At 44.5% G+C, this 23,281-nt stretch overlaps 4 protein-coding genes and 1 long non-coding RNA gene across 7 annotated transcripts; 2 read left to right on the top strand and 3 right to left on the bottom strand.

The window, feature by feature from the left end:
- The first annotated feature begins 255 nt into the window (after window positions 1-255).
- LOC108100197 (cohesin subunit SA-2) lies at window positions 256-3,657 on the top strand. Its single transcript, XM_017203971.2, is given in 8 exon segments — window positions 256-362; window positions 420-507; window positions 567-740; window positions 809-1,010; window positions 1,072-1,902; window positions 1,905-2,653; window positions 2,713-3,003; window positions 3,062-3,657. Coding segments are annotated over 8 exon segments (2,931 nt in total). The 5' UTR covers window positions 256-291; the 3' UTR covers window positions 3,587-3,657.
- Window positions 3,658-6,593: 2,936 nt separating this feature from the next.
- On the bottom strand, window positions 6,594-9,550 carry LOC108100213. 3 transcript variants are annotated; one of them, XR_001771974.1, is made up of 3 exons: window positions 9,462-9,550; window positions 8,784-8,892; window positions 6,594-7,181 (listed from the first exon to the last, which is right to left on the bottom strand). It is a non-coding gene; the product is annotated as an uncharacterized LOC108100213 (long non-coding RNA). The 3 variants fall into 3 exon arrangements; XR_001771973.1 differs by lacking the exon at window positions 6,594-7,181 and adding an exon at window positions 7,960-8,607; XR_001771975.1 differs by lacking the exon at window positions 6,594-7,181 and adding an exon at window positions 7,960-8,607 and having other exon boundaries at window positions 9,425-9,516.
- A 491-nt stretch (window positions 9,551-10,041) lies between these two features.
- Window positions 10,042-11,724, top strand: LOC108100735. Its single transcript, XM_017204772.2, has one exon. The coding sequence runs from the start codon at window positions 10,182-10,184 to the stop codon at window positions 11,454-11,456; it is 1,275 nt and encodes a 424-aa protein (XP_017060261.2). The 5' UTR covers window positions 10,042-10,181; the 3' UTR covers window positions 11,457-11,724.
- A 4,464-nt stretch (window positions 11,725-16,188) lies between these two features.
- On the bottom strand, window positions 16,189-17,917 carry LOC108100734 (alpha-(1,3)-fucosyltransferase C). The gene is made up of 2 exons (XM_017204771.2): window positions 16,738-17,917; window positions 16,189-16,673 (listed from the first exon to the last, which is right to left on the bottom strand). The coding sequence occupies exons 1-2, from the start codon at window positions 17,664-17,666 to the stop codon at window positions 16,259-16,261; spliced, it is 1,344 nt and encodes a 447-aa protein (XP_017060260.1). The 5' UTR covers window positions 17,667-17,917; the 3' UTR covers window positions 16,189-16,258.
- Window positions 17,918-21,204: 3,287 nt separating this feature from the next.
- Window positions 21,205-23,257, bottom strand: LOC108100191. The gene is made up of 2 exons (XM_017203963.2): window positions 22,908-23,257; window positions 21,205-22,855 (listed from the first exon to the last, which is right to left on the bottom strand). The coding sequence occupies exons 1-2, from the start codon at window positions 23,255-23,257 to the stop codon at window positions 21,259-21,261; spliced, it is 1,947 nt and encodes a 648-aa protein (XP_017059452.2). The 3' UTR covers window positions 21,205-21,258.
- Window positions 23,258-23,281: the final 24 nt, after the last annotated feature.

Here is a 23,281-nt window from a genome sequence, read left to right as displayed (position 1 = left end):
GTGAAAACTACAAGTTATCCTTTTATTTCGTTTTATACTTTTTTTTAATGCTTGAAAACATTTATAACGATAGTGTTGCAAAAGCTAATGCGTTAAGTTATTTTTTTTAAATACTTTACAACCCTAGGGCGAGCTTTTATCATTACGGTTCATTCATCATGTGTTACTTTTTTATAAGTTGGCAGTACCAATCATCTCTTTTTGCTGACATTTTTGTCTCGTGACTTTTCTTACTAGTGGTTTGATTCTTTCTTAGTACGCAATTTTGTTGAAAACTAAAAGTGAGTGATAATGAGTGATTTAACAAGTGAAACGCAGCCTGCTGATCAGATTGAGTATCAAGCAGAAAAGGAACATTCGAGGTAAGCTTTGAAGCCATTAAAAACTGCATGTCATTAAAATAACCTCAAATTTTGCAGTTCCCAAAAAGGCAAGCAAAGCAGTAAGAGTCCCAAATGGCAAGCAACATTGCTGAAATGTGTGATGGGCGAAGAACATAACCATGAAGTAAGTTAAATATACGATAAGTAACCTTTTAACTTAACTAGTAGAAAATATTCTTTCAGATTTTAGCGAACCAGACGGTTGATTTGTATATGCAGAATCCCTCAGCCGCTTTGGTTCATCTAATGCAGTTTGTGGTGGAGGCAAGTGGCAGCCATTACCAGATTCCCAAGGAGACCCAAATGCCATTCTCATACAAGGATATACTGGAAGCTGGCACCTACCAGTTTCGCAATGTAAGTGTGAAAAATAAATATGTTATGTAAATGGTAGAGTTATTAATTTTAACTTTCCCCCTTCTTAGGTTAGCATGTATTATCCTATGATAATGAAGACGGCCGATTCCTTTGTGGAAAAAGTTGTTAGTTTTCTGAAAGCTCTTTTGAGTGCGGCCGATGGCACTCCCATTTTTTTCGACAACGTGTTTCTGACTGTGATCACAGACTTTTTGATGGTTTGCTCGGAGTCTGGTGTTCGTCCTTTTCGTCATACTAGCACCATGATTGGTAAGTTGTTTAATAATGATATTAGGTACTAAATTAAATGTGTTCTCTACTTCTTTTTCAGGTCTTAAAGTCATGACAATTTTAAAAGATCTTCATTCCGTGGACGATGGAATATTGAAGCCCCTGTGGATGCGGATGTTCAGTTCTTTTTTCATGGATCGATTCCGGGATGTTGTGACCGACATAAGGCATCTCTGCCTCTCCGAACTTGGAATGTGGTTCAGAAAATATCCAGATTGCCACCTTCAGCCAAATCGCCTGCGCTTTTTCTTCGAGGCCTTGCAGGATAGCTCGGCGAAAGTGAGGTTGTGCAGCTTGACAAACATTTTAGAGCTTTGCCGTATTGAGGATCTTCGTTCTACATGTGTGGCACTGGGCAAGGAATCCCTGGAACTTCTCCTCGTTATTTGCGTGGACAAGGAGAGTGAAATGGGAGAGGAATCCCTCCGGCTTTTGACCGACTTGTATCGATCTTCTCCAGATATTCTGAGTGAGGACGAGTGCCGACAGCTGGAGTCACTTATGTTTGCTGCGAATCGAGGCTTGGCTCAGACAGCAGCGGAGTTTTTCAATCTGCGAGGAATGGGGATTGCAGGAGAACCCTTTTCGCAAAAAATGCTTCGTCTGCTGAAATTGTTCCTCAACGATAGTGAACATGAGCATGCGGCTTATCTTGTGGATGCGCTGTTCGAAAACTCCGAAATAGTTCTGGACTGGGAGCCCATGATAGGAATGCTATCGGTGGACCAGAACCCAAATTTAACCGAAGCTGAGAGCTCAGCTTTGATAGAAATCCTCTTCCGAGGAGTAAAGCAGGCGATTACCGGGGAAATACCACCCGGGAGATATACCAAAGATCTGGAAAGGAATACGATTCCAGGGGCCCAAAAAAGATCACAAGTTTACTGGCACCCAGTTTACCCCAGTTGCTTCTTAAATATATTCATCGGCCCGAAGATTTAGCCAAACTCCTGGAACTCCCGCAGCTTTTTTGCCTAGATTACTACCAGAATACGGATAATTGGTTGCACATTGTGAAGCTAATGGATCAGCTCCAAAACATTATGTTCTCACAGACCGACATTACTGTGCTCCGGAGGGGAGCCCACACCCTGGAGGTCCTGTACGAAATTCCCTCGACGAGGTCGCAGATAACGGAGCTGCTCAACAATGCGGTGACCAACTTCAAGATTGCCCGGCGCACCTGGCAGGAAAGGAATGGCCCAGCCAGCTCATCATCGACCTCGTCTTCTTCTTCTTCGACTGAATCCTTGCGCTACGCGAAATCCCCAAAAAATCGAGCGCGACGCCTGATGATCACATTGCGTTTGGTATCAGCCCTGAATGGGTTTTTTAACTTAAGCGCCTGGCAGTTGACCGATACTTTCCTGTCCAGCCTGAAAAGAGAGGTCAGGGAACGCGAGGAGCCGGAAAGAGATGACCTGCCGCCAGAGGCGGTTGCTCTGTTCCTCGAAACCAGCTACTTCAGCTTAAGCTGGGACCTGAAAAGCTTCAAGCAGGAGGCTTTAGTCAATGAGAACATGAAGGAGACTTCTGCTGTCCTTAAGAAGCACTTGGATGACTTTCTATATGTGGCCTTCGAAAAGCTTGTAAATGGAAACAATAGGGAACTTCAATACGATGTGAGTGGTGGGAGAATGGGTTTATGCGAACGAACAGCTAACACGTTAATTGCTTTCAGTGCTTTGCATTCATCTGCGATCTGTTTCTGATATATGGCGATCAACTGAGTGAGAGTCCCAGCTCCTGGGTACGCTCCATCGTGTACAAACCCTCCCTGAATGAGTTGGAGTTGCTGGAGAGCTTTGCCCTGCGACATTTCTTTGCGCTGAAACCCTCGACATTGATGGAAGAGAGCTACTTTGATCGGCTGACCAGCATGCGCCGCATTGTGACCAGCTACTGTAAATTGGTGGCTTTTAACGTGATCCCCGCCATGAGAGCCTGCAAGGTCTTTCAGTATTACGAAAAGGTTGGAAACAATCAATGCAAAGAAATCATTTTATTCAACACCCTTATTTGTTTTGCAGTTCTATGCCCCATTTGGCGACATAATGAGGTGTTGTCTGGAACTAGCGCTGGAAATCAACTCGGTTCACTTTGGAATGACCGTAATGCACACCTGTTTGTTGTTATTCGGGAAGGTAATGACCAAAAATGACGGAGATGGTGTTCGGGCTTCCAGCTCTCCGGAGTTCTCCGAACTAATTGCACTGGCCAAGCGTTTGGCGGAGACATTCAATTCGGATCTGGTGAAGAATCGCAATAGTGTGGTCACCCTTCACAGAGCTGGCATTATGTTCGTCTTGGAGTCTGTTCACGAAGAGCCAACGAATGCTCCAGAAAACCTTCTTTTCTTGCGAGTCATCCAGGAGTTTGTACCGCAAGTTTTGAACCAGGACAGAGTAACTCTGCTGGATCTTCTGAAGCGCATTGAGCAGCCGGCATTACCGTCCTGCAGCAAAGAGGAGTGGCAGCCTCTGGAGGGATATCGGTGGGCTCTACAAGGGAGCTCCAGGAGAAGCAGTCGTCGCGAGACTGAGCTAGTAACCTAGACAAAATATTTCCTGTTTTCAGGCTGAACTTGAAAGTTCTTCTTGAATTTCGAAAACACTTTGAAACTTGTAAATCTGAACTTAAATCCATAAATCAAAATATGGATAATAAGGGTTACAGACAAGAAAGAGTTTACAGTCTACTTTGTTTTAAAATAATAGCTCTGAAGTAAAGTTTTAAAAGTTTCTGTGTTCTATCTACGATTTATTGTCAGTATCCGCGAATCGTGTGCATCCGTTCTACCTTTTCGTGTGTGTGTGTATGTGGCTTCTATTGGAAAACCTATCTCAGTTTCACCGGCTGCGGATGGTGAAGCTTTTCCTGCTGCAATGCCACCTTTTCGTTCAAATGGCCACAAAAGGTTGCGTAATAACGCCCAGTATCTTGTATCTGCAGGCTGCATTCAATCGGCAGCTGCCTTGGTATCGAATTACCGAGTCCCATTTATATCGAAGGCTGCGCAGCAATTTTCAATTTCAATGCCCGTCCGCTGACAAATTGACTCGCAACTTTGTGGGTTCTCCCGAGGAGCAGGAGCAGGAGCAGGATGGGGACTCCCATGTCAAAGGCTGCACGAGCTAACACGGCCTTTGACACCCCGAAATGAAGGGCAGGGAATTCGAGTCGGGTGGCTCTCCGTCTAAAAGGTGGGCGCTAAAATTTTGGAAACGAGACCGAATGAAATGAAATTCAAGTGGATATTGGGTCACTTCTGGTTTTGGTTTTCAAGTGCCGGCCGTTTGTCCATTTCCTTGGCACATGCCAAGTGGTCGGTGAATATCCGATTACGGGATCGAGAAACCTACAAAACTCCTATAGACGTGCAGTATTTTTGCAGATTCCATTCGGCACAGCTGTGGGAGATGCTAAGAGAAACATTCCTGGCCATCAAGCACACGGTGGATCGACTGCTGGGGAACAACATCTGGTCATACTGATCTTAATTGGAACATCTCCTTAAAGGAGGCACACTTTGGATGTTTCTCGAATTGCACTTGAAAAAAAGGAAAACAATATCAAATTATAAAAGCAACCCAAAAATAAAAATTTAATTAATAATGCAATTTGCTAGAGAATTGAATTTTTTGGAAAGTTGCAAAGTTTTGTATCACAAAATTGAAAAAATAAATACTCTGTATTTCGTTCAGTGTACCTGACAGGTAGCAACGAACTGAGCCATGCAACCTGGCCCATCAATTTCGCGTAACGGGCTGCGAGAACCGCTAGGCCATGGCAATTGCATTTCACGGTCTCGCCCGATCTCCCCGATTGTATCGCCGATCGAGGTCCGCCAACGGAACCAGATCACAGATGTCCTGACGGCCAGATCCGATCGCCCTCGGTTGCGGTTTAACGAGATGTGTGCCCGCCCCCTCGACACACGCCTCCACAGAAAACCCCCGAGGATCGCCCCTCGAACGATTTTTGGGACCTGATAAACGGCGCTCCTCGAGCGAAAGTGTAACACAATTTCAGACACGCGCATCTGTCGTTCGGTTTGAGTTTCGTCGGATCTTGAGGAACAGTTGTGACCCCCGAAAAAAGCGAGAGAGAATTGTTCGCAAAAAGGAGTATTAAGTGCCCAAGTGGAGGGGCGACACGTGGCACTTGATTCGTATCACATTTCTGGACTATTTCGGGAGTTTACATTTTGGCAGGGAAGGGTTTCCCTTTACTTTTTATTTCGTTAACTCCTCTTGCCAACTGTCAACCCATTTGGCCGATATTTATGGCCAGTTGCCGTTGGGCATCGAGAATATTCGGGAGGGGTCGCTTGCTGTTGCAACTGTTATTAACATGAATTTATTGCTCTTTCGGCTTTTTTTTTTTGGCTGCGAATTTAAATTGTTGCAGGCAAAGTGTGACCACACAGGGGTTTTGGCACTATTAGGGCTTAAAAGGTTTGAGAGCATTGCCAACACACAGAAAATATGGCCTGTTAGAAAGGCCGACTTTAGGGTTCCCACCTTCTTGTGTGATTTAATGTATTCTGCATGTACATTTATCGAGCTTCTTTATGCTTAAATTATTTGTATGTACCATAATATTATAATATTGGATATTATAACCATAATATCGGATAATTTTAACTAAATTTAAAATTCAATATATTGAAGGAGTATTAATATCATTTGTTGATAATTTTTTTTTAGACTTGTTAATTGTTTAAATATTATTCCGTTACAAGACCTAATTTTCATAATTAATCATGCTTCTCTGAAACCCTTCCCTCACTCCAAATTATATGAAAAATGTCTTTCTAATCGTCTGAAGAGCAACAACATTAACAATATTAACTTAAGCAAATCCGTGTTGGTCCCGTCAACTTGCGTGTAAAAACACGAATCCTTCGATTCATCATCGCGACAGGAGGTCCGTGCTCTAAGTCCTTCGGATCCTTGCGGTTCCATTGATAAATGCCAAAAGAAATTTGTCGATTGTCAATCAGAGGATCTTCGTGTTCGAGGTGATCCCTCGACTGACAGCAAACACGCGGTGCTGTCCTTACTCAGTTTTTCCCGCTGACTGGTGGCTGTTTTTGTTATTGTTTCTGCTGCCTAATGTCTTGGCAAATAAGGAGCGCCGCTCCTGGCGACGACTTCTGGCACGGAAGTCCCGGGTTGCGGGTTCCGTGTCCCCTGCCCGATGTCCCATATCCTTGTGGATGTCCTGTTACCGGCAGGCACGGTGTGTGTAAATCAGGCCGCCTGTTTACAAATGTGTCGCCATCGCGTAACTCAATCCTTGCCGCGCTGCCAGCTAGCACAGGATGCGCTCGACAGCCGTCGCCGGCTTGGCAAACCAATAAATACCATTTAGATGTTGCCTTAAGGACTCCTACCCCGTCCCTCTGCGGCCACCGCTTATGTATATTACACGGAGAAAAAATTAGGGTTTAAATCATTTATAAAATCTAAATATTTGCTTATTAATGTAACTCAAACTTTTTTGCGTTAGTTCCAATCCTTTTTTGAAAGCCCTATTTGATCTTTGGTATAATTTATATATATTTTATAATTTAGTTATTTAAAAGTTAAAATGCACAAAAATATTCTCCGTGCAGCTTGTGTGTCAACAGAGTCATGTGTCTGCCTGTCGCCGTCCTTAACATATGTCCTTTGACACACACACACAAATCCTTGCAAGGACAAAGGTTCCAAGGTGCAGCTGAACTTGCGCAGGACACGCATAAATTAACGGGTAGGGAGTTACGCTGATTGTAGCCCTAATCCCCGATTCCTGATCCCCGAACCATCCTGCACCTTTTGGCCCCATTAGCACGCGTTCCCCGCGCACGCGCAGCCACTTGAAAGGATAACGAATTTCGACTCCACTTCGCCGGGATAGGATACTTGGGTTAGGGGCCAGGACCCAGAGTCTTGGGCCTCAAGTGCCAGGGTTAAAATTAGTCGAGCCCTGTCAGCAAATCTGATTTACGCGCCAGCTGCTCCTGCAGCGGAGGTCCTTTGGATTCTCTGCCTGCAATCTGCGCTCAGCTTTTCGGGGCAGCCTCTTTTTCTCAAATTATAATTTTAGTGGCAATCTAATTAAGCAATTACAAGCGTGTTGCTGAGTGAGCTGTTGATTTATATACTGGAAAAGGGAAAAGAAAAGAGCAGATGCTGAGTTTTGAATCGCTGGAGATGTGTCATAAGCTGATTTTTCATATTTAAAACTATTTGAAGAAGTTGGTTGTTATATTAGAAGTGTAGCCTAAATATAGGAGAACACAACTTATAACTAATTAGTTTTCCTCAGTAAGGTCCTAGCTAATAATTTATGTGTAGTGGTCTTAATTAAATTCATCAAGAAGCTTGCTCTGCGTAATCTACTTTGAGTGCAATTATGAAGCTTATTTACACAGAATACTGTGCAAATGAACAATGCTCTTATGCCTGATTCGAGCGGGAAGCCTTCCTCCTCTCGCTTATGTTACTTCCTCTCAACGTCGATGAGCTAAGAAATTATATATACAGCTTATGGCCTTTCCTAGACACTTGACACATGGGGACAGTTCAATTAAATGCGATATTTACAACACCTGACACGGACCACAAACTGGACAAATTAGTTGACAGCCCTGCGATGACCACAGATGGTCAAGGGTCAAGTGCGGCCTTTTAGGACCCCAGATGCACTTCTTCTACTTCCCAATTCCTAGGCAAAGGGAAAGTGAATGTAAATTAATTCCCATGCCATCGATATACAAATATATTTCATGATGTTGTGTACATTTTCCCGGTGGAGCGAACAACCCCAACGATCTGACACATCCTCAACAATTAATCATGCGAAGAGACATAACTTTCGGTGAGATTTTTAATGACTGCGCCTGCTGTCAACGCGGCGATCGTAAAAACTCCAGTCCGTGGACCATCAAATAGATTTATTATTGAAAATATTTTGGCTGCCCCTTGATTGTTATTGGGTCCTTGCACAAAACATGGCAGCAGCAGGATGCGCAGGATAAGCCGGCGTTTGCGTTTGCGGATGCCCAAAACAAATGTTGTGTTAAATTTATTTTTATTGTCCTCTTCTGTCATTTTATGATGACTTGGCGCGCATTCCCTTTTCCCCGTTTTAATATTGTTTATATATTTTCCGGGGCATTCGATTTCGATTCGTCGAGGGTCATAAAAGTGCAAATGGTCAAACATTCCTGGGGAGGGTATCAGGGAGCAGCTGTCTCCAGAAAATCAATAAGTTACAATCAAAGGAGAACCAGAACCAGAACCAGAAGCTTTTCCAGTAGCTCGCACCAATTGTATATGGCCATCTACGACTCTCGATATCCGTTTGTACCGCCGACAATCCTGTATACCACACTAATTAACCCTTGTAGCTCGGCGAGATGGATGACAAAAATGGGAAGGGGCGGAATCTTGGAGCGAGGAGCACATACAACACCTTTACACATAATTAGGGGCCTGTTGACTGCTCCCGACAATGGATGTGTGTGTCTATATGAAAGGTAAACACATGTCTCCTCCAAAGCACTGAGGAAAATGCAGTTGGAAATCTGGAAAACTAAGTCTTAAATCTTGGTTGTTAAATATTACGTTTGCCTTATTAAATGGAAATACTTATTATATAGGTAAAAGAATGTCAGGCATTATACAGATTTTGCCAAGACTTCTGGACAGATTTTGTCAGATTTAAATTAATCTAGGATTTTGTTTCCAGTGTCCATCTCACCTTCTACTTACTCCTAACCACCTCCGGCATCCAAGCGTCATCTTGGTGCTGCTGCCATTCATTAATCCACATAGAAATGCCAATGCCAGAGTGAGATGTTGATGGTGAGCTGATGGAGAATGGAGATGTGGATGAAGGTGGAGATGTAGATGGAGATGGAGAGGTGGTGGTGACCAAAGCGAATGCAAACGAAGGCGGCCAAGGCGGCACAACAACAAAGCGGCCGAGAGGCCTATTAGCCACAATAAAGAGGCAGCCTCACCCCCTCGACATCCTCATTTCCCCACTCCCCATTCCTCCTAGGGGAATTCTATTATGCAGATGAATGGATATGGGACTGACTGACTGACTGGCTGGCTGACTGGGTGTTTGTGTGTTTGCCCCGCCAGATGCCATTACAATGTAAACCCAACAAAAGTTCACTCGGCAAACTTGATGCGGGCATGGGACCGGGGACCAGAGACCAGGAGACATCTTCATCTTCTCCGGACTGCAGACTCTTGCACATACTTACATATATGTTTATCCGAGGCAGCACTTCCAGTTACCGCAGCGGAACAATTGATCAAATATCATAATTTATCAAATGACAATGCAACAGGCGGCGGCCTCAGAACGTTTTCGTTCCCGTATTTACTTACCCCAATCCCCACACCAAAGACCTCGATCTCCACTCACCGATCCCCCCGATCCCCGATCTGCGTTCTCCGATCTCCGATCTCCGGATCCATTCGAAAGCTACAACTTAATTTATTTGAACAATTTAGGTCTGACACAACAGCCATCGTTTGGCTGTCGTGTTCAGTTCTCTTATTTATTTCGATGGTCAGTCGGCCCCAATCTATTTAGCATAATTGCAGCTACAATCGGTGGAACCGAGACCAGATGATAATGCATTCTTGTGTGGGGTCCGTGTAATCCTAGATGGGCCACAGTGGGTCAAATAACCAAATTAAAAGGCTGGGGAAAATATTGGGACAAACCGTTTATTGTTCTATTATGGTAAACCTGGTCGGGGCATTAGTTCTAATCTCACCAGTGAATGCATTCTTTATTGGCTTTGGGAAATTTTCAAACTAAAATTGTGTCAACTTTGCTCACAAATTGGTTTATTAAGGATGAGTAGATAGGTTTCCATCTGGTTGGTCTTGACTTTCTTTTAAACTATTACTTTTTCAAATATTTTCTGTCCACCTGTTGTGGTTCTTTGACAGGAATTTAAACTTGTAACAACATAACCGAAAAATCATATTAGTACTAGGCCTTGAAATAAACTTACCTGTGACTTTATTCTCCATCAGAACTAATTGTGTAATTTAAGTTGTCGCTGAAGCAACAGTGCAAAATTACATTGGTGCATAGTTTATTGACTACTTTATTTTGAGCTCCAAATTTGCAATGGACAATTACGAGAGGGCAAGGAAGCTGCAAGAAGAGGCAGGAGTTCCTCCTGGAGGAATAAAACATTGTTGCTGCAACTGCAGGAGGAAACTGGATCCCTACCAGCTGTTCGATGACAATGTGGAGGACATAGCGAAGAGTCTGGCGCAGATAATGTTGATCTGCGGCATCAGTACCACCAAATCCCGTGCTGCCAGGTCGATAATCAAGCGGGCCTTCGTCTACCATGAACGATTGCGCACCACCTGTCCACCGGCACCAGCTCCAGGATCACGTTTGAATCGCGAGGACTTGCTGCAGGCTCTGCGGCTGAGGTGCGAAATGGAACCCGTGGAGGCGATGCTCACCTACGCGATCATCAAGAGGGCCTTCAAGGCCTTCTACCACGGCAAACCCCTGGTGACCATCAGCAATCCGATTGTGGATGCGATGGCGGTGCACACCCAGTATGCCGCTTGGATGCACGCTGCTCACAAGACCTCCAGGATATTCGACAACTACAAGGCGGCCTTCTTCTGGGCCCACAAGCACTACGAGCGGCAGATCAATCTGGTGTACGCGTCACTGTTCCAGCGCATGACCACCCGATCGGATCCGCTCCTGGTGCCGGGATGTCCCTGCAAGGGCTGCTCCAAGCAGGAGGTTCCCGGACATCCCAAGGCCGGTCAGCGGCCGATGACGAAGATCAAGCTCTCGGAGGGTGCAGATCTGCCGGAACCCTGCATCCTCTGCGGCTTGCAAGTGCCCAAAACGGAGAAGGGAATTAAGATGAAGAAGCCGCGTCCCATCATCAATCACGAGGTCAACCTGCCCAGGTGCCAGCAGTGCAACTCGCCCTTCCTCATCTGCGAGTGCAACATCGATCAGCTGACTGGCGAGCAGTTCGGCGAGTGCGGTCAGGACTCCTACAAGGTCAAGTGGTATCGTCTGGAGGAACCCGTTCACGTTTCCCAACCTGTGGCTTTGACGACCGGCGGAGAGGAGCAGGAGGAGACCAGCTACGCCGATTCGATGGAGCCGCCAGAGGACTGGGACAACCACCACTGCCCCATCGACTGCAAGCACGACTCCTGCAGCGAAGCAACGAATGTGTGCCAGGCCACCTCGTCCTCCGGCTCCTCGGGCAGCGACTTCGCCACCTGCTCGGACGGCGAGGGCGAGGAGGACGTGGTGGCCCAGCTGGAGGAGTACCTCAACAAGCTGTGGGCCGAGGAGGTGGCCCAGAAGAAGAATCCCTCGTACGTGCCGAAGAAAATTAATCCCCGGGTCTGAAGTGTATGAAGTGCAAGGACTAAATGTTTGATTGGTATTTCTATGTTCACATTTTGGCTAAACAAATTATTAGTGATGCGAAGTAAAAGGAAGTTGAGGTTAAAGAATCTTTATAGATCATTTCTTACAACACCTTTTCCCAAATTTTAAATCCATACAATATTGTAAAGATAAAATGTGCAAACAAATGTTTGATCATTACAACAAAGTCATTTATTTACCTTCTTCTACCTTTGTTATACAACAAATAAAGTGAGATCTGGATGTATAGGAAGTATAGGTTGTCACCTCTGGTAGCATCCCTAGTTCAATGACTTGGAGCCACCCACTCCCACACCTGGGGAATCGATCGCCCACACGGGAGCCGGCGCTTATCACGCGCCCACAGATCGCGTCCTGACAATGGCCACTTAAAATGCCATTGCCGGTTGTAATCGCCTCTAAATTGCTGGCACCTCCGCGGCTGCCTGGAATGGGAATGGGATGGGGAATGGGGAACGGGAGATGTGGCATTCGATGGGATGGAGCTACTGTTGTCATCGCTGGCTGCTCCGCCCAGCGGCTCACAGGAGCTTCCACATAAATCGCTGCGTTTATCTAAGCACTTGCATCTCGCGCTCAACAGAGAGACACCAAGAAACGCGGATTCGGAGTTGGATTCATTCGCGACTCCACTCCAGCCTGCTGTTCACGCTCCTCGTCGCTTATCAATCTCAGCTCATCTGCACGCAGAACAGAACAGAACAAAACCGAACTAAAGCGAACCGAACAGAGAAAAACAAAACGGAACGTACCTTCAGTTGGAGAACATCTTCTGCGAAAAATAATTCCGCAACTTGTCACATTTTGTAAGATTCAAAGTCGCGGAGACAGGCACTAAACTGCAGACGCCTTTGCGCCAGGGATTCTGGGATTGGCCAGCAATGAGGCAGCAAAGGAGTCCTTGAAAGTCGAGAAGGAACGATTTATACAGGGTACTTGCAAGGGGAGTATTCGACTACTGCCTTAATTATTATTAAGCAGCTATAATAATATTTACAGATTTAAGTTTAAAAACTTTATATTAAAAACTTGATAGCTACATCTTTGTTTATTATATGCTCTCTTGATTTACCATCTAAGGAAAGGATTATAAAACAAGGGGGCTTCCTGCTGTCGAATGATCTCGGATTATCTCCACTATTTTTGGCTAGGCTTAGGCTTCACCCTCGAATTCCCCGCCAGTCTCTTCGAATGTCTCTGCGTCTGTCTGTCGGTGTGGCATGTTAAACTGAAGTCACATTTGCATATAGATTTATTTTTATGGCCACTGCCTTCGGATGGCTCGTGAACTATTTATGTGTGACGATCGGATCGGTTGGGGGAGAGATCGGAGTGGACTCCTCCGCCAGAAGATAGGTTCTTGCTCAACTTCTTTCCCCCTGAAAGATCTCCATTAAATATTTGGAAATATTGGAAAATCTCTAGATAATGCCGTCTTGCCAAATTCCTAATTATGATATGCTCACATTGGATTTCTCTATTAGCCCAGATTCGATGTCTCCCCATTCCTTTGTGCTCGCTTCGGATTTTGTGTGGTAAACAAAGCTCTCACATTCAATTGAGTGCCACTCTTCGTTTTTCGATGGAACTGGGAAGCTGTTCAAGAGACGCAAGAAACCATTGAACTTTTCAATAGCCATCAAATTTGCGTCTAATGCGAACTGAGTCTCAGAAAGTTCCCCACCATCGTCTTTAAATTTGTTAGACCCCTGCATTTGATGGGCACTGCAGCCACTCAAAGTTCACTTTGATTGTTTCATTCTGTTGCACTCACAAAAAAAAAGAAAAAAAAGAAGAAAAAAATTAAATACAAAATTCGAATTCTAAGTATTACACCATATTCTTAAAAAAAGGCATAATATTCATTTTAATTTTTTTTTTTACTAATACGGTAACAATAATATTTAGACATTTAGATATTAAATTATTTTCTAATGTGCATGTTCTGTTCAGATCTATTCCATTGTTGTGGGCCTGGAGCTTAATAGTCTTTTTATAGCTGCACTTTTTCAACTTCAATTAATGAAGTGTCGAGTTGTTAACACCAAAACACACGCCTTACTCCCAGTGGTGCAGCCTACTCCTCCCGTTCTCCGCTCCCCGATCTCCGCCTCCATTTACCATCCATACTATGGACGTCTATTTCCAAACATTTCGCCCAGCCGCGAGATGGGAACAAACTTCACCGCTGCTGCAGGTGGGGCAGCCGAAAATGTAAACAAACAAATTAAAACGAGCATCGACAGCAGCCGCAGGCGGACTCTTTGCCTCAGGTGAGAAAACGGGCGCACGGAGTCGGGAAATTGGGAAAAAAAAGGGGCCGAGGGGCCGAGGGGGAAATGCATTTTCACGGCAGCGCCAAAAGCAAACAAGCCAGAGAGAAATAGAAACAGAGGCTGAGGCCGAAGATGCCGCAGAATCGGCCAGAAGCTCTTTAATCCCAAAAACTTTGGTAGCACTTAGCGGTTTACGAGGCTGAAGAGGAGGCCTGTAAAGTATTTAGATATCAAAGTGGGAAAGAAGTTGTAGCAGACCATAAAGTCTTCTATGCTTTTTTTGGCGACATTTATTTTTAGATTGAGGTAGTTAAACTTTTAAACCAAAACTGTAATGCTTGGTTTACAGTGGGGAAAAATCAAGAATTATTATTAATGTTATTAAAAATACAATATTAACACAAACTTATGATGTTTGTTTTCCCAGAGTAAAGCATCTCCCTCCACGATTACTCCTTGTTTATTGATCAGTTAGTACACTTCTCACATCATCCCATTGTGGTTCAGTTTGTTCTGCTGCTTCACGGTGTCCAGAAATCAGAAATCCAAAATCAGTGTGGGAAAACAGTTGGAGCGTCAACTGAAGCGCCGTATCCAACTGAAACTCCAAACTCCAAAAAACAATCTGGAGAAGGCCGCCGCCAACGCATTCGAGAAGTTGGGGACCAGAGCCAAGAGCAGTGAGAAAAATGTTAATGATAAACCTGTTTGTCAATTAAACAAAAATATTGTAATAGTTGATAACAGAATGGGCAAACACGAAGTGAGGCGCGAGGGAGTGAGAGGATGAGAACTTCCCAGAACCAAAATGGTTTGCTGGGGAGGAGGGAGCATCTGGGATCTGGAGGGCAGGGCGGCAACAAGGGACAACCTGTCAACCCAAAAGGGCCGAAAGGCTGGACTGACTCGATGTGCTTGACTTTGGTTTCATTATCGCCTCGCCTTCGACTTCAATTTTACCATGTCCCAGGCCCAGTTCGAATAATGCACTGAAACAAATAACAGAATCGTTTAATGTTCCTTTTAAAACTACAATTGAATAGGTAAAATATGTTTTCTTTTGAAATTATATATATTATTATTAGAAGTTTGAACGTATTAGCTAATAATATTTAATAAACATAAATTTAGGTTTATCCTATTAAGGGTCTTCTTTTTCTCAGTGCAGTCCCGGCCAAATGACCGCCCTGGCTTATTGTTTAGTGAAGCATTTAACTTATAAATATGGTTGTGTGTGGCAAGAGGAAAAGTGTTTTGTGTACGAGCATATGATACCGTTTTGAAAGACATTCCCAGTGGCCACGAGGATGGAGACGGGAGTTGTAGTTACCAGGGGGAATGGGAATGGGAAATGGGGAATGGGGAGCATCTCGGGCACTTCACTCGCAGCGCTGTGAAATATTTCCCATGACAATTCTGTTTGTTTTTCGTGCATTGTGTGTTCGGTTGGCACCTCCTCACCTGAGTCGCCCCACTCCACTCCCCTTCACTCCAGTCCACGCCACGCCACTCCGCCCAACCGCCCTGCAACTTATCCCACATTTCTGGACCGCCTTGTCTTGTCGTCGCCCACTCGTTCGCATTCGGAGTCCCATCATCGAGGGCTGCCCAACGCAGGTTCTCCCTCCGCTCCATCGCCATCTCCATCTGCATTTCATCTGGAATGGTCCACAATGTGGAACAAGTTTGCCCTATTTGCTTTATCTATGCCCATTGCCGGTGACGGCTGTCTCGGCATTTTCCCAGGCACAAGGCTCCACTTGAGCGACAATAGCTGCCAGGCAATTCCCTCCACCTCGGCCCATCGGAGCCCCATTTGCCCTCCAATTGGTGTCCCATATGGCGGCATTAGCCGATGGGCATTTCAACAGGCCGCCCGGCACGGGTTGGCATGCGAGGCATCCTCGCATCCTTCCAGCCAGTTGCCAAAATAACCAAACATTCTGAGGGAAATTATGCCAGTTTTTGGGGCGAAGGAATTCGAATATTGGGTGCCATGATCACGAAGAAATGACCTAATCATTTTTGAATTTGAATGCTTTTGCCTAAAAAATGTAACTGCTTAACATAAATATTTTCTTGAATTAATAAGAAGATAATAATATAAAAATCGTTTCATAAACTTTTTAGATTAATTTTACATTGAAGTAATAATTTAATATTCCGATCTCTAGGGCTGTAAAGCTTTTGTACTATTTATTTTCATAACAAATTCCTTCCATTTGCTTGAGGACAAGACAATTTTATGTACCCCGATCGTTCCGATAGGGTATAACTTATTAAGCTCCCATCATTTGAGAGCTGTCGGCGAGGTCAATGGAGTGCCGCCGAAATTCCGCGGAATTAAACCAGCAAGAAACCGCCGAAGAGTAAAAAAAGAACCCAAAACGATGGAAGAATAAACTCAACTGAACTAAATGGAACCACACCGAACGAGGGCAATTTGCGATCGTTGGTAATTATAATTGGGGATCTCTCGGGGACTCAAAGGAAGGTGGTCGATCGATTGGGGCAGTGGTATTCGGTCCACCAGTCGATGAAGGCCAGCTTGGAGGATCCCTGACCAATCTGGCGCTCCTCGGGATTCTGCTGGATGAGGGAGCAAAGGGCGCAGTAGGGTTGGGCACTTTGGCGCAGCTTGTAGAGGGAGTGCCACCAGAAATAGCGCCTGTACTCCTCTGGATCATTTGCCAGATCCTTTAGGTGAGCAACCAGTTCCCTTGGGGTGGAAAAGTCCCGGCTACTGATAAACGAGTGGTGTGGCACCAAGTTGGTGAGATTTCCTCCACCGATCAGAACAGGCACCAAAAGTTTGTCCATGGCCATGTACATCTCGGGTGGCAGATAATCCGGACAGGCAGTCGGCTCAAAGATCAGCATGAAGTGGTAGTAACTGCAACTAAGTATCAAACTTTTAAATATGCTCACACTAAAATTAAAGGGAATTCCCCTCATTAACTTACTCATGGGAACCCAGACAACTTCCATGTGCATCAAAATCCGCATACTTTCGCAGCTCCTCCAAATAAAGGCTCTGCGCAAGAGTATTCTGATTCACTTCGTATATCAAATAAACAGCCAGTCGAGTTTTCTTCTTCATTTTGTTCTCAAAACTTTGGATCATTGCACTTGACATATCATCGGCAAAATTCTTGCTGGGAGTACGGAACGATTTCAGTCGCCTTGCCAGATTCGAATAAGAGAAATAGTAGTCGGTCCAAATCAACTGGGAATCCGTGCGGTAGGTCATGGTTAAATTAAAGGGGGGATCCCTAAGACCCGACAAAGAGCTCAGTGGTTTTTTAGCAGCATAAACTAAGTAGAAGTCAGGAGAACGTTTGGTGCTATTCAAACCCTCAAAGGAGTAGGGGAAATCCGCATTGAAGACCACTGCATCGAAGGGTTTGTCGTTATGATTTCTGCGATTGGTGACCAGGCAGCCACACTCCATATGCGCGGATTGACCTGCCAATGGATGATCGTTCCACAGAAGGATCATCTTCAGACCGGCATCCTTTTCCATTTTTTGGCGGCGATACAAGGGAATTATGGCGAATACCATGCAAATGGTAATTACAGCCGCAATAGATTTAAGGGCACTCAAACACTGATTGGGCGAGTACAACTCCCTCTGGAGATTCATCATCGAGACCGGAGATCTCCTGGGAGGAGGCAGCCTATCGGCATCCTCCGTGCTTATAGAATCGCTATCCAGCATTCTGCGATCCGCATCCTTGGCCTTTTCATCGTCATTGAGAAGTTGTGCTGGCAAGAACCTGGGAATTTCCTCCATCTCATCCGTTTGCTGTCTTTGTTGCTGCTGCGGATCGGGATTCCTGCGAAAACTCAGGATCTTGTCCACTGGCATCGCTCGGAGTTTGTCTATCGGCATGGCTTGCAAAACTTAAAGATTGAAATTTCAATTTTTAAACTCATTTACATTTATTTTTTTTGGAAAACAATGCTGATGCACTTTAGAACTGCAAACGAAATAATTTTTTAGGACAGTAACCTTTGGTACTTCTTTTCAAACTAAACTTGGAGATCTTGAAACAGTTTGTGTGTTTTTATTATTGCTAACAAATTTTGAGCAAAGAGTCAAGGAATAGTGTTTTAATTTTAAGTTTTACAACCCTTGACCACTGTCATGTTTATACTTTTCGATTTCTATAGAACTTATGAAATGAAATACAAATTGCCTAACATCAAAAAGTCGCTGGAAATTGATTGCCTCGATCGGGGTTTTCTATTGAAAAAACCCTTTTCAATCAATCCAGCGTTTTCCCCCATCCACCTGCCCACTTTTGCATTTCCGATTTGGCACTTTCATCACAGCCTGCGCTTCCCCGTCGCCTTTTTGCCGTTTTCAACCCGTTCAGGCGAACAGGAACAAAGTAATCAATCATTTTGCCAAACCATCAGAAACATGACAATCTGCCAGAAAATTTGCGTAACGTTTCACGATTCACCGTTGGGTGAGGGGAATATATAGCCAGCCATCCAGCCAGCCAGCCAGGCATCCAGCACGCTGAACAATCCATCGATGATATATCACTGCAATTTCGAATATTCATTTCTCCGTTGTTGTTTTTTCGACGCCTGCTCCCCGCTCCAGCCTTCTGACTCCGACTCCTGGCTCATTTCAAATGCGTTCCGCATCCACGATGAGGTTGTGGAGTGGGTGGGCATGGCTGATAGTTGGTGGGGAGGATGGGGTGCAGCTGGGTGGACTGGGTGCCGAATAGTGGACAGTGGAAACGCCACTTTGCGGACGTGCCAGGCGCTTCAATGGATCGCTGGCAATGGAGTGGATGGATGATGCCGGTGTCATTGTTTCCCCAACCCCAACCTTCCTCCTCCACGTACGTTGTCTCAATTATGGGAGAGTGCCAGTGAGAAAGAGAAAAAAGTGTCCACAAAAAGGAAATGCACTCAACCAAAAGTTATGGAGTACATTTATATTTTCTTACAATTTTGAAAAAATTTAATTTATCAAAATTAATTAAGTTTAAAATTAACAACCTCCTTATACAAACAAAAATGGATATTTAATGCCACTTTTTTTTTTTTTTTTTTGCAAGTGTAAACATTTTTGCAGTGTAGCATTGTGGGAGAAGTTAGCATTTTTCGAATTGACAACCATTTAAATGTTACGCATTCATGATAACTTCCTCAACGTGTCTCGCGAAGGCAAAAAAAAACTCAGAAAAGGGTTTCGGGGTGCAGGGAAACCATGTAAATTGCCTGGATCCGATGAGTTATGAAAGTGAAATGGATTTGTGATTGCCGGCCAGACGAGCAGAATCCACGAGGCGAACGCATTAGAAGAACCCGCAGCAAAACAAAGAAAACCCAAGCGGAGCGAACCCAAACATATATAAATTTTAATTATTCCTGCGAATCGCTGGCGAAGGAAAACGAATGCATTCTGAGATCCCAATACCAGCGATCCTGCTCCGAGTCGGCGAATGGAATTGAAATTCCATTGTGAATATTTTTTGGGGGCGTTGCCGGCGCGTCGAGAAAAAATGCAATAAATATGCATATGAGAGGAGAGCTTACCTCCAAAGGAGGTGCTTCAAAAAGGAGTCCCGAGGAGCCGAGTTATGGCGATTTGAATAATTTGGTTCCCACACTTTCGAAGACGATCTCTCCACTGGCTGGCAGCCGTTTTTAATTAAAGTTATTAATACGGCCCCTCTGACTAGGTGATTTACCTAACCTCAAGGTTAGGTCGCTCCGTCTGCCCATTCCCGATGGAACGGACCGACGCTGACTTTTGACTTCTGACTCATAAGGCGGAGGCTACTTATCGGAACTGGAAGGTGTCCTTAAGCCCCGATCTCGATCGGCAATTAAATGCCGCACACATTGTTGGCAACTGCTTAATTATCCATTCGATCCCATTCGATTCGATTCGATTCCAAAGAGCCGCCTTTAACTCGATTGCGTTGTCTCGGACCTCAAGGTTTTAAGTCTGAAGGAAAGGAGCTAACGAATTAACATGTAATTATCTCAGCTTGGGCCGATGGCCAAAGGAAACGCATCGAATCGCCGGCGACACCCAGACCAAAAACAAGCGTGGCCAATAGTGATTACAGTTTGGCTATTTTCTGAAAGGATCTGGCTTGTTTTGTAAGTAGCATGTGCCTAGAAAGGCAGGTGTTAAGTTTTAATAATAATATATACTTACCAAAAAACCTTAACAAACGTATTGAATAATTATTAATATTATTTATAATTAAATCAAAATAGGTAAATTAATTTTATTAAAGTAATATACTTCACTTAACCTATGACCTCTAGTCTTAGCTATTTTCTGAAAGACATCACTGTTAACAAGAATTGCGACTGCAGCCTAGACTCGAGAAAAGATACAGATACAAACCGATCGAGGAGTTCGAGAGGATGAGGTAGCAGCTGCCGCAGGTTGCGTGCGTGCCGCTTATTCCTCCGCCCCTTTCGATTCCTAATACCCGCTTCTGGGGGCGTGGTCCTTCTTAGGCGGATTCCCAAATTGATCTCGGACTGGGACCCTTCGACCACCCGCACTAATAAGATGAAGGGGAAGTGGCGCTAAAGTTGTCAGTCGCCTTGTCCGCAGGCGACGATCCTCTACACCCTAATTAGGTGTTATCTACGACTTGGCAGTCGGCCCTTCTTTAATGTGGCCGACAAAGTGAGAAGGTTCCGCCAGTGCGGTGGAGTGATTAAATTAGACCTCCAGAGACTTTCACTCGCGAGCAGCTCGGCGCCAACCGAAATCGGAAGATTATAATACAAGGTATTGGAATTAAATGTTTAGAGTTAAGGTTTAGTAAAGGAATTCAGAAACATTTGTTTCAAAAAAGAACTTCATTAAGCACTCAAACTCAAAGCTTAAATGGTTGTGTCTCATTTATTGGAAAACCGAAAATCCACTTGCTTAAAATGCTGGTTGACTAACCGAAAAACATTACATAATCCCATTGGACTGGATTGACTCATCCTCTCACGCATTTTGGCGCCACTTATTCGGCGGATAGTCGTAATCCATCACTGACACACTTGTCGCTTGTCCAGTCGCTTGTGCTTATCACTGCCCGGCACTACTTGGTAATCGTTTTCATTGTCCAATCCAAATTCATGCACACTGTTTTGCGCAATTGATGGCAATCAAGGGAAGGGCAATTGCTGCGATCAGCGGAGGAGGCTCCTCCATCCCATCCCGTCCATGGATGACACATCCGGAAGCTGGCAATCAGTGAACCAGAGAGAAGCGGATTCCGCTGATTTAAACAGGGGCAACTAATTGTGACCCACTCGCGCTGTTTATCTATGAATGCAACTGCGAAAGTTCACAATAAATTGGGTAAACTGGACCACAAATCATTACAGTGCAACGTTCGTAAATATTCTGTGGAAGAGATATTCAAAATTGCACAAACATGTAACTTTTCATAGAGATAAGAGGTTTATTTATTTAAACATGCATAGTAAAGAATTCAGGAGGAACTTCTGAAATTTAGAGAGTGTGTAGTAGTTGTTAGTGCTTCATAGCAAATGCAGTACTTTTTTAAATGAGCCTCCTTCACACACCAGGAATCCTTTTCGTAGGTATTCAACCTGCTCAGTTCGTCTACGTTCATGGTCAGAACTTGAGTTCGCTTATTCCACTTTACAGTGGCTTCAAACAGTCCTTTGGGAAGAGTCCAAAACTCCATGGTGTAAATGTGCTCATCCGGATCCGAAGGCTTGTCGGCTGTTGCCAGGATCATCTTTCTATACGCGTGGCGGATGTGACCTAACCTTAATTCGTGACAAGTATCAGTGACATTTTTCTCCCGAAAATGTTGGTTTATGGTGTCCACTATAGTCTGACCAATTTCCTGATTTAGCTTGGGATCGTTGACTTTTTCCGGTGGATGGCAAGTGCACCATTTTTCATCAATGCCCGCTTCTGCACAAGTTCGATTAACTGGAAGCTCAAAGAACAGCGATTGACAATTTTTACACTTGGCCGCCTGAAGACTTGAATTGAAATCAGACATCGAGGAATTGTTAAGCTGAAGAAGGTGGTGCAAGGTCATATGAAGATCATAGTTTGAAGACAGGCGGTTGCGGTTTTTCTTTAGATTTTCTACATACTGGGGATACTTCTCCTTGAACCAAGGTGGCACATGAATAAACATCATGGGAAGGCGCTCTTCAAGAAAGCCGGAGGGACTGTTTCTCAGGTTGTTGAACCGATCTCCATGATCGCTCATAAAAATCACCACCGAACGATTAAAGAGTCCCAGCGTTTGGAAGTTATCCAAATACTCATTGAAAAGGTTATCCAAAGCCGAGGCTCCGCTCATGGAATCATGGGTAAAGCTATTGCTCCACAGAAATCCAAATAAGGGAGCCTCCTTCAAAAATCGCTGAATAAACTGTTGACCGAAATCCCAAACGTATCTGAAGCTCAAATGGCGGCCCACACAATATGCGTTTGTTAAATACGAAGTCAGCTTCATGCTATCTTCGGCGGCATATAGAAAGGGTCTCAGATAATAATCCACAGGTTGATGTACGAACCCCGGGATTATGTAGTTGAATGTGCTGTACAGCTCACAGTCCTCAGCGTAAGCGGTTGTATATCCCTCTTCCTTGTACCTCTTCCAGATGAAGTTGAACTTGTCCAGGCAACCTCGGTCTCTTAGAGAGCATCCATTTCTAGGGCCTGTGCTCGCATCTCCAGTGAGTACAGCCAACAGATTGGGGAGCGTGTTATCGCCAACCTTGTTGTATCCCTGCATCTCGAACCACCCCTCTTGGTCGACATACTTCGATACTTTGGGCATCGATCGTCTTAGGTTCATGCGGGAGGTGGAATCCAGACCCATAATTACCACACTTGGCTTGGGCACGTCCTTTGAGTTCATTATCCTGCGGTTCTCCTTCAACTGCTTAGGCGTGAATTTATCCTGAACAAGAGCAAAACCATCTTGTTGAAAGACTGTTGAGTTTCCACCATTGTCTTTGGTTGAGCATGAGGTGGTAAGAAATTCAACATCCTTTGGCAGTAGTAAATGATGAGGTAACGCACGGCGGTACGATAAACTATTGGAAAATAGAATAGATCAATGCAGAAACTTTCGATTTTATTACCCACCGATAAGAGTTATCTGGAGTCAAAACTTTACTGCTTCTTGAAATTTTCTGGTAAGAACAATTCAGTGTTATATTTCCTTTCGTACCATTAACATACTCCTTGTGTATGTGCAAACGGTAGCGCTTTGTTATTGGGTCGAACTCAGGTGTGATCAAATCTTTATCGTGGTGGCAGACTTTCAGCTTTTGAGTCCGAAATGTTGACATTACATCCCGACTGAAGGGATCCACAAAGGGCATCTTGCAATAAGCGCTATCCACAAAGTATTTCGTATGCTTACATGTCGAGTAGGATAAACAAACTATCAATAAATAGCAAATCAAGAGGAGCTTCTCTCTTTTCGACTGCATTGCTTCAACTGACGCTCTTAGACG

This window comes from Drosophila ficusphila, unplaced genomic scaffold, assembly GCF_018152265.1.
Source record: "Drosophila ficusphila isolate 14025-0441.05 unplaced genomic scaffold, ASM1815226v1 contig_286, whole genome shotgun sequence".
Lineage (NCBI taxonomy): Eukaryota > Metazoa > Arthropoda > Insecta > Diptera > Drosophilidae > Drosophila > Drosophila ficusphila.
The sequence above is the reverse complement of the archived record's forward strand: the minus strand, read 5'-3'. Positions and strand labels throughout refer to the sequence as shown.

Coding starts and splice junctions, on each gene's coding strand:
- LOC108100735 (XM_017204772.2), top strand. CDS start 10,182: ATGGACAATTACGAGAGGGCAAGGAAGCTGCAAGAAGAGGCAGGAGTT.
- LOC108100734 (XM_017204771.2), bottom strand. CDS start 17,666: ATGCCGATAGACAAACTCCGAGCGATGCCAGTGGACAAGATCCTGAGT. Junction 16,674..16,737: donor AGTTGTCTGGGTTCCCATGA/GTAAGTTAATGA, acceptor TTTGATACTTAG/TTGCAGTTACTACCACTTCA.
- LOC108100191 (XM_017203963.2), bottom strand. CDS start 23,257: ATGCAGTCGAAAAGAGAGAAGCTCCTCTTGATTTGCTATTTATTGATA. Junction 22,856..22,907: donor ACTCCAGATAACTCTTATCG/GTGGGTAATAAA, acceptor ATTTTCCAATAG/TTTATCGTACCGCCGTGCGT.